The 9495-nt window shown below is 34.6% G+C and overlaps 1 protein-coding gene across 2 annotated transcripts; it reads right to left on the minus strand.

Annotated features, from left to right (window-relative positions):
* Positions 1–5794: 5794 nt before the first annotated feature.
* Positions 5795–9162, minus strand: LOC120177407 (serine/threonine protein phosphatase 2A 57 kDa regulatory subunit B' kappa isoform-like). 2 transcript variants are annotated; one of them, XM_039183568.1, is made up of 3 exons: positions 7488–9162; positions 6028–6409; positions 5797–5936 (listed from the first exon to the last, which is right to left on the minus strand). In XM_039183568.1, the coding sequence occupies exons 1-2, from the start codon at positions 8637–8639 to the stop codon at positions 6053–6055; spliced, it is 1509 nt and encodes a 502-aa protein (XP_039039499.1). In that variant the 5' UTR covers positions 8640–9162; the 3' UTR covers positions 5797–5936; positions 6028–6052. The 2 variants fall into 2 exon arrangements, with proteins under 2 accessions (XP_039039498.1, XP_039039499.1); XM_039183567.1 differs by having other exon boundaries at positions 5795–6409.
* Positions 9163–9495: the final 333 nt, after the last annotated feature.

Genomic DNA, 9495 nt, shown 5'->3' on the forward strand with positions numbered 1-9495 from the left:
CAAGTCTTATTTCCATTAAACATCATATACTAAATAATATGCACTCACCTTAGCCTCACTTAAATTTCCAAATCCACCTCTATGATTCTTCTATTTGGATTGAATCCTAACTCTGGTGTTCTGGAACTTGCTTTTTCTTGATCTCTACACAATCATACATATCTATATATCAATAATCCAAATATCATGATTCGATCCTTAATTTCTTAAGCTAGAAGAAAGATCAAATTTTCTTTTCCATTTGAAGTAGTATCGGTACCCACTATAGGGTATCGATACTACCCTAGCTATGGTATCAATACCAAGCCTGGGTATCAATACCAAATTTGCATTCGATGTTTTCTGGTATCGATATCTTCCTTATGGTATCGGCACCTATGGTATCGATACTACCTTCCCAGGTATCGATACCCTATGAATGTATTTGTTAATTCCAGACTTGAAGTATCGGTACCTGATTAAGAAGCCGATACCCAAAGCCCTTATTTCACTTTTAGAACCTAAAAATTCACTTATTCCAACTCAAATCCTTCATGTCTTAACCCCTTTAATATTCTTAACTCGAGTATACATACCCAAATCAATTCCTATACATTTAATACCTCTTTATCTTCAAAATTTATCCTCTATATGAAAATTAAGAATCATTCCAAATTTTCAGCATGTTCTAATTTTAATTCTATCACCTCATATCTCTTAATTCTATTGAAAAGTCAAATTTAGTTTCAAATTCCACTTATCAACTCTTTTTTAAGATTTCATTTAAAAACCCCTTATCATTAACCTCTCCTAACTCCTTCATCTGATAGTTTTAGGATAACTTAAGCTTTCCATAAGCTTAAGTATCATCTAAGGATCATAAACAACTCTTAATTTCAGCAAATAATCAACTAACAAGAAAACTCACATTTGCTCTTGAAGTTCACGGCTGAAGAAGAAGAAGAAGAAATTTTTATGGAGAAATATTCCCTTTCCTCTTTTCCATATGGTTCATTATCTTATAAAGGGAAATACAAATCTTTCTTGTCAAATGACCATTTTACCCCTTACTTCATTTAATAATTACTAGTAATCTTTCATAAAATATTTCCAAATAAGTCTTTGAACTTTTCAATCTTTTGAAATCATACCTCAAAGTTTTAAAACTTCTATTTTGATCACCAGCCCTGATTTTGGGATATTACATATGTGGTCCTTCAGGAGAAATATGTGGCACTTAAGTGCAACCTATATGGCACTTCGGTGCAAACCTATGTGGTCATTCAAGACAATTATGTGGCACTTCGGTGCAAATTACGATCTGTGGTGACAACATTAATGCACAACCTGAATGTACTCAAATACCTAGAGTTCTCAATAGTATACATTGGGCATTTGAAATAAAGCTATACAAAGAGAATAACACATAAGTATATTGTTTAGAGACGGAAAAATAAGTTGAAATGCTTTATGAAATGCTTTGATAGAAACCAATAAAGTTTTCTTGAATAAGTTAGCACTTCTAGTATTTGCCTCACTAAGTCACCGACTTAGCGTGTGATTCCTCACGCGTAGGTTTGAAGAGAGAGGAAGACTAATTGGTTGATGATAGCGTACACCTTTGATGATCATATCAGAACAAATTAAATATATGTGTTTTGTAATATTGTAACTGTTGGCATGTATTACGAGTTTAATTTGGAAATGCTCTGATATATTTTGTAAACTAATATATTTTGTATTTCTGTATAATATCAAAGTTTTATGTAAATATGAATGTGAAATGATTTTCTTATTTAAATTAAGGTTTATACTGTGTATCTTGATCAAAAATTTTAAATTGTTCTTATTTGTTAATTACATGTGTTTTGAAAAGTCAATGTGACACCTCGGATTCGTATCCGGGTCGGGTGCTGATTAAGGGTGTTACATTGGAGCTTTCTCCAACTTCTCTTACTAGTCAAAATCAAGCATAAGTGTTACTAGCTGGATTTAAAGATTTAGAAGGGTTCAAGAACACTTCCTAAGGCTTAAACTTTCTAGAAACAAATTGAAACACTCAAGTTCGTTAAACCCTCACAAAACCCATTTTTTGCTAACTTGAAGAAATGTAGATATTAAGTGCTTAAAATGAAGCTTTAGATAAGACAATTATGATTCTTACCTTAAACTTTGCCTTGAAATGCTTGGAAGTCTACAAAGTTTATACCTTTCTACCTTAGGCTTGAGGACGAAGATGAAAAGAAGAGCTTAAGTTTTGGGAGAAGGAAAATGACAAAGAATAGGGAGAAAGGAGACCAACGGGTGACATGCACCATTAAAAGATTTCATCATTTGAATTTAAAAATGGGTAAATTGTTTCTTGGTCCTTCAAGTTTTGGTAAACTCTCAAAGATCTCTTTTTTAAACCCAAATTGGGCTCAACCCAAGCCTAATTCCACTCAACTTGGTCAAGGCTTCCCTCAAGCTATGGAATTCATCTAAGGCCCTCTTGGGTTAGCCCAAAACTTCTAACTCGGGATTCAGGGCGTTATATATTCACTAAAAAACAAGTAGTTAATCTCAACCTTTGATTTTCCATAATCCAACGATCATTAAAAGGTGTAATACGAAAAGAGTTTTACACAATGTAAGTGGATCCTAACCCATATAGAGGTAGGTTCCAATTACACTGTGCTCTTTTAGTTTTACATCTTTTTAGGATCATTGGATGAGAGAAATTAAAGGCTGATATTAATAGTAAAAATTATAAGATATTCGCTAAAAAAACAAGGAGTTAATCTCAGTCTTTGATTTCCCTCAATCCAACAATCGTAAAAAGGTGTAAAATCAAAAGAGTTTTACAAAGTGTAAGTGAATCATAACCCATATAGGGGTAGGATCCAATTACACTATGTAAAAGTCTTTTAGTTTTACACATTTTTAGGACCATCGGATGAGAGAAATCAAAGACCGATATCAATAGTAGAAAATGAATAAGATATTCACTGAAAAAATAACGAGTTAATCTCGGCCTTTGATGTCCCTCAATCCAACGATCCTTGAAAGGTGTAAAACTAGGAAAAAATTTTACACAATGTAAGTAGATCCTAACCCATTTAGGAGAAGGATCCAATTACATTGTGTAAAATTTTTTCCTAGTTTTACACCTTTCTAGGACCATTGGATGATAGAAATTAAAGGCTGAGATTAACAGCAGAAAATGAAAAGATATTCACTAGAAAAAAATAAGGAATTAATTTCAGCCTTTGATTTCCCTCAATCCAACGATCCTAAAAAGGTGTGAAATTAAAGAGTTTTAAGTGGATCCTTACCCATATTGGGGCAGGATCCAATTACGCTGTGTAAAACTTTTTTAGTTTTACACCTTTTTAGGACTATTGGATGAGTGAAATTAAAGACTAAGATTAATAGTAGAAAATGAGAAGATACTCACTGGAAAAAACAGAGTTAATCTCAACCTTTGATTTCCCTCAATCCAACGATCCTAAAAAGATGTAAAATTAAAAAAATTTACACAATGTAAGTGGATCCTAACCCCTATATATATATCATCTATAAACTAACATAGAAAGAACACAACTATTATAATATATATAAAGTTTTTTTTGTTATTGACAATGTGCACATATCTGAAAGACTCATTTTTTTCAAACTTGAGATTTCTAAAAGGAATAACACTCTTTTATTACTGAAATTATTTAATAGATCCACAAAGATGATAAGTCTATGATAATAGGGAAATCAATTAACAAGTATAAAAATAATGTATGATGTAATTCATAGAATGCAATCAAACCCCACCAATAATAAGCTATCACATCTAATAATTGGAGGACCAAGTTGCTGTTTGTGCAAGCAGTTGTTTCTTACACTCCTCCAAATGCTCCTCAAGGCCATATGATTTGTAAAAGTTTTTCAAAGGATCAGATTCCTTCTCAGACCCCACAGGCATTATGTTATCACATATACACCCAAAATTTCACCAATACATGAAGCTTTGGTCGAGTGACAATTGATTCCTAGTGATGACAAGAGGATTAGAGTTGCAGCAAATGAACAGGAAAACCATCTTCATAGCTGAATCCAAGTAAACAGCTTCTGTTCCTGCAGCTGCATGCCGCAGGAAAGACGGTAGATACAATAAAACATAATCTGTCAACAGCACAAGGCATATTCAAAGCAAAACCATCTTTATATGCCCAATTTCTGGAAGCTTCATTGGAAATATTTGGTAAGAGAGACTATAGTTCCTGTCAACGAAAATGTTTAGTCAGGTCAGGGTCACTGTAGCGAGGTACATTGTATACAAAGATAATAGGATCCATCAAGTTGGGGATACAAGCATATATCACACATTGGGAAGAGAAATACCATTGCATGGATGAGTTTATAAGGGGATATCCTTTTCTTATTAAATGTACTTTTGTGCTGCTGGAGTTTTTATCATGCATTTTGCAAAGCAAATGAACCAGCATGGTGCCTGAAGCCAAGACCCTATTGTATCATTTCTTTGCTAACCTGAATAGCCAACTCAAACGTCACAGCTGCTATGACAACCGATCACAAGTGTGACCAGACTGAATCATCTTTCTATAAAGGTTTCCTGAATTTCCACAAGTGTCTAAACAAATAATTGTAGGTCTTAATGGTTGGGATGCAACCCCTGCTAATTTCGTCATAAAAAACACAAATTTATATTAGAGGATGCTAATTTTAAGTTATGTGAAATTTTTAAATATTTTAATGCCCCTGCTCAATCCAAAGTCTTTCTTCATGCATGCATGAGCTTTCTTGACTGAAACCGTCCATTTAATAATTAAAAAAAAATCCATGAGCGACCTCGGTGGTTAAAAAAAATATTATTCTCTTTTGAAATTCCGAATTCGAGCAGTAGTGATTATCTCCTTATTTTCTTTCCGTGAATATCTTATCATCTGTTTACTGTCAATCGTCTATTTTTACTTATCTCATAATAATTGCAAACTTGAATTGCTAATAAATCACGAGGTTTGAACAATTTAAGGTGTTGGCTAACAAATCTCATTTCAGTTTGTTAATAAAAATAATAATGGCATATATATCCAAAAATTGAATTTAATTTAAATTACTTACGAAGTCCTCCTGGTACAGTTAGAAGAATCAACTTTGTTAAGTTTTACTAGTTCGATTAAGTGATCCTCAAATCTCTGGGGTTCAAATCGGCCTCTCATTAATTTCAAGCAATATATCCAAGTCAACATGTGAACTCTGTCTATATTCTTTAAGTGTAACATCTATAAAATAGATTGCACGATTCATCTAACCTAACCTTACCTATCTTCCTACATGATGTTAACTCACTAACCACTCATTCAACCTATATGATAATCATGTTTTACAAGTTGCATTTATCATGTTTATGCCTTCATATTTACACTTCTCATAATGTGTCCATACTATGTAATTATGTTTAAATTATTCTATTTTTATATAATTTTTCACACGTTAATACTTTTTATTACAAGGGAGTATTTATGTCCGGTTTCAAATATGTACTCCATTTCACATGGGCTAAATCAAGTATAAATATAAGCATTTTTTTCAGTATTTCACTCATCCCAGAGGTCATTAATATTCAGTTTTAATTACCTACTTTTCAAATGCCATGCAGAGCACAATCCAATCTTACAAGAAAATACTGTTAATATAAGATGCCAGCATTGTGCAAATGTTAATGGAGAGGGGGGGCCCCAAAAAACGGTCACAATTATTCCCTCTAAATGACTCGGGTTTGATTAATTTTGTCTGCAAATGTGCATTAGTTTATTCATATTTGAAACCGGACATAAATTCACTGCATGGGCCTCCCCATGACCTTTCCAAGGAAGCAATTAACATCCCATACAGTAAGCATCAGAGAATACATAAAAGGCAAGTTACAAGAAACGGCTGCTAATGGAACATACAAAACGAGGAAAAATACTACCACAACCCCAAACGGAAGCCATTTGCATACAATTCCCATTTTTTATAAAAGGCTGGGAGACAAGAAAAACAAAAAGCCCAGGGAAACGACATTTCAGGAGTGCAGTTAATAGGAGATTGGTTTTGCCAAAGGAGTTACCAGTACAGCAGTATTTCCGGTTATTGGTTGGCGACTGGCTGCACTTTCCAGTTGCTCCCATGCTTCCTTCCGTTTCTCGGCTAATATGCTTAGCTTTGCCTCTTCCTCCTTAAAGTGAGAAAGGCAAGACATGAATAGTTGCTCATCCATCTCCATGAACATCTTTCTGACATTTAATGTTAAGTTGAGCACTGCATGGTTCCAATGGTTCTGGGTATTATTTTCCAAGGCTGGAAGTAAGATGGGTAAAATCACATGCCGGTTATGTGCAATTAAGTTTACAATTTGATCATTATTCCAAAAGAGAAGTGCCCTTTCAGCCACCTGAAACAAGCATGTTAATTAGAATAGAACTTATAATCAAATTTTCCACAACTCAAAGCAACTAGACAAATCAAGTGAAATTACTTAACAATGATTATAAAAGCCTTATAAGAAGGAGGCCAAGCCAAGTTTTTTTAAAGAAAAAGGCACATTGATTACCACAGTAAAACAACGGTTGAATACTAGAGCTGGAAGGAGCTCATGGCATGTAGTCAATTATTGTGAATGTGGGAATTTACTCTTAGCCAAGAATTGAGAGATATCAATTAGCTCCGTAACTTAAAGAATGCCAAGTTAGCATATCAATTCTTTCAAACCAATAAAGTAAGCAATATATAAATAAGAAAGATACGATAACCTTAAAAGCTTGGAGAAACCTATAAAAGAAATTGCAGTCAATGACCGAAAGTGAATAATTTTGGTCAGAGATGAAGGCATCGGCAAGCATATTGTCGTTAAAGCCAAACACATGGCTACAACCGCCCATTATGATAGTATATAGACAACTTATAGTCAATTATTGTTGGTTGGTTGCATCAGGTAGAGAAAGATATTGCTATAAAAGAAAGAGAAATAGCTCATAGCTTGTTAGAAACAATTTCTACTAGCTGTTAAGTTGGATACTTATAAGACTGGGCCCGGCATTAACATCAAAATCATAAAATTACTAAACTTTGTTCAATAAGCTTAATCTCATTATCATTAATGCCAAAAACAGGGATATCAACCCCGAGATCTAGACATTATATAAGTTACCAAGTCAGGGCCTACCCTAGAGTTATTCAGAGTTATGCTGATCTCGGATCAAACATGAAATAAAAATGTTGTAAGGCCAAGAATTGAAAAAATTGATATGTGCCCAAGCATGACTAAATACAACTAGAATTCACATGAATTAAATATCACAGCCCACAGTGAACTTTCACAAGATTCAAAAAAGAGCCTAGTCATTATTTTTATTAACAAATTAATAGATACATCTTTTAATGTGATATAGGAGAAAGTTTAACATTGAAAGACAGTCAAATGGAAGGGGCAGGGAATCATAAAAACTAATAAAAAAAGGTCAATGAGTCACCTGGAAATGGAAACTGTTAATGCAATAGCCTATCCGCCAGAACAACTGGACCATAACCTTTTGGAACTCCATCATGTTAATGGCTTCCAAAATCTCTTCCAACTCACCAAGAAACATCAACTCCTTCTGGCTGTTCGTTATGGGCCAGTACTTCAACAACCCCATTATCACGGTACTGCACAACTTTGGTTCCTTCTCAATGAACTGAGTAACACAATAAGACAACTGTTGAAAGTAAACCCCCAAAGATTTTGGCTTGTGGAGAGGAATCAAAACCCTCCACAAGAAGATTTTATGTTCCTCCTTCAAAGGCAAAGCAAATCCACTGATTATACTGCCGAAAATCTCCAACAACTCAGCAATCCCGTTGTGTCTCTCCGTCTCAAAAACAAACCGATAAAATATATTGCTTATAGCATTCCGAATAAAGGGTCTGTGAACCATGAACTTCCCATAAACTCTGTGCAGTATAGTCTTCAAACAATCCCTTTCCCTTGGATCCTCTGAATCAAACAAGTCGAGCAATCTCAAAATAAAGGAATGATCTATATACTTTTTAGCTACTTTGGCATCAAGACCTGAAGAAGTGATAAACTTGAGTAGCAAATCATACACAATTTGCAAATGTGGCCATGCCGGATCAAACATAGGCTCGTCATCATCATTTTCACCACCATTACTTGAAGTAGATCGATAATTAGGTGGGAAAACCCTAAACAAATTCACAGCACACATCCTACACATGGCTAAAATTGCAGGTTCGCTAAATCTGACGGACCCATACACAAAATCCAGAAGCTCAAGCAAAGTTTGTCTTTTAACATCTTTCTCAATCAGATTTTTAGTCGGGTCAGTGAAATCGAAAGTCACACAACAAAGGCTAACTTTACTCACAAAAAGATTCATTCTTTCCGAAACGGGCACATCTTTGAATGGCAACAATGGCTCGATTCCCGAAACGACACTTGCCGGAAAAACAGCGGACGATGTCCGTTTTGGAGCAGAGGCACGGCCAGAATTCGAACTCAAACTGTTGGATCGGTGGGTTTGTGGGGTGGAACCCGCTGTCGTGCATGAGTTCGAACGCGCAAGCTCAGGCGAGTCCGATTTCCCCGATTTTCGTGGGAGTTTACTGAGGAATTGCCTTAGCATTGCGGAATTTTAGAGGAACAAAAATTAAAACAAAAAGGAAATTTTAAAATGACGAGCCAAAGGAGTCCTAAAACGAAAACAACCACATTGTCAAGAGACTAATTTGGTATAATAACACGGTATCGGAAAGGGAAAAAACCCTAACCCTAGATTTTGTTGACAGATCTGGAGGGAAAATAAAAGCGTTTAGATCAACACAAAGCAGAGATACGGGTTCCATAAGAGTGCTAAAAATGAGAACATTTTTCAATCACATACATTTTCCCCCAAAATAGAAACACAGAAGAAATTTCACAACTATCAATTCCAAACAAAAAAAATATCAAAAAAAATTGAGAAACTGATAAGAAAAAAAAAGACAGATAATTTTAGATGATGGATCGGAATCTCATTATTCTGAAAGAGAAGAGAGAAAGGATTGCAAAGTATATTAAGGAACTTTCCCCGAAGATTTCTAGAAAGAGTTAGTGTGTGGGAAACCCGGTGTTTGGAGAGAAAGAAAGAGGAAAGAAAATGAGAAAATAAAATGATGTTTTTTTCTGAATTTTCTTTTATGTTGCAGATCTATTATATATATACATAGGCTAAATTACACCAATATTGCATTTTTTTTTTCAAAATATAATACTGTTGGTTTTTTTTTTTAAATATAGCAAAAGTTACCGTGAATCTAAAAGGGTATTGAAAGCATGACTTCTTTACTATTTAAAAGAATATTTTAAATTAAAAAAATTATGACAGTAAGAGTATAGGTAGGGATGGGCATGGGTCGGGTTGGGTCGGGTTTTGGGTCCACCCGACTCGACCCGAAAAGAAGGGTACCTCCACCCGTGACCCGACCCGATCCGACGAAATT

This window comes from Hibiscus syriacus, unplaced genomic scaffold, assembly GCF_006381635.1.
Source record: "Hibiscus syriacus cultivar Baekdansim isolate YM2019G1 unplaced genomic scaffold, ASM638163v2 tig00112289_pilon, whole genome shotgun sequence".
In the NCBI taxonomy this organism is placed as follows: domain Eukaryota; kingdom Viridiplantae; phylum Streptophyta; class Magnoliopsida; order Malvales; family Malvaceae; genus Hibiscus; species Hibiscus syriacus.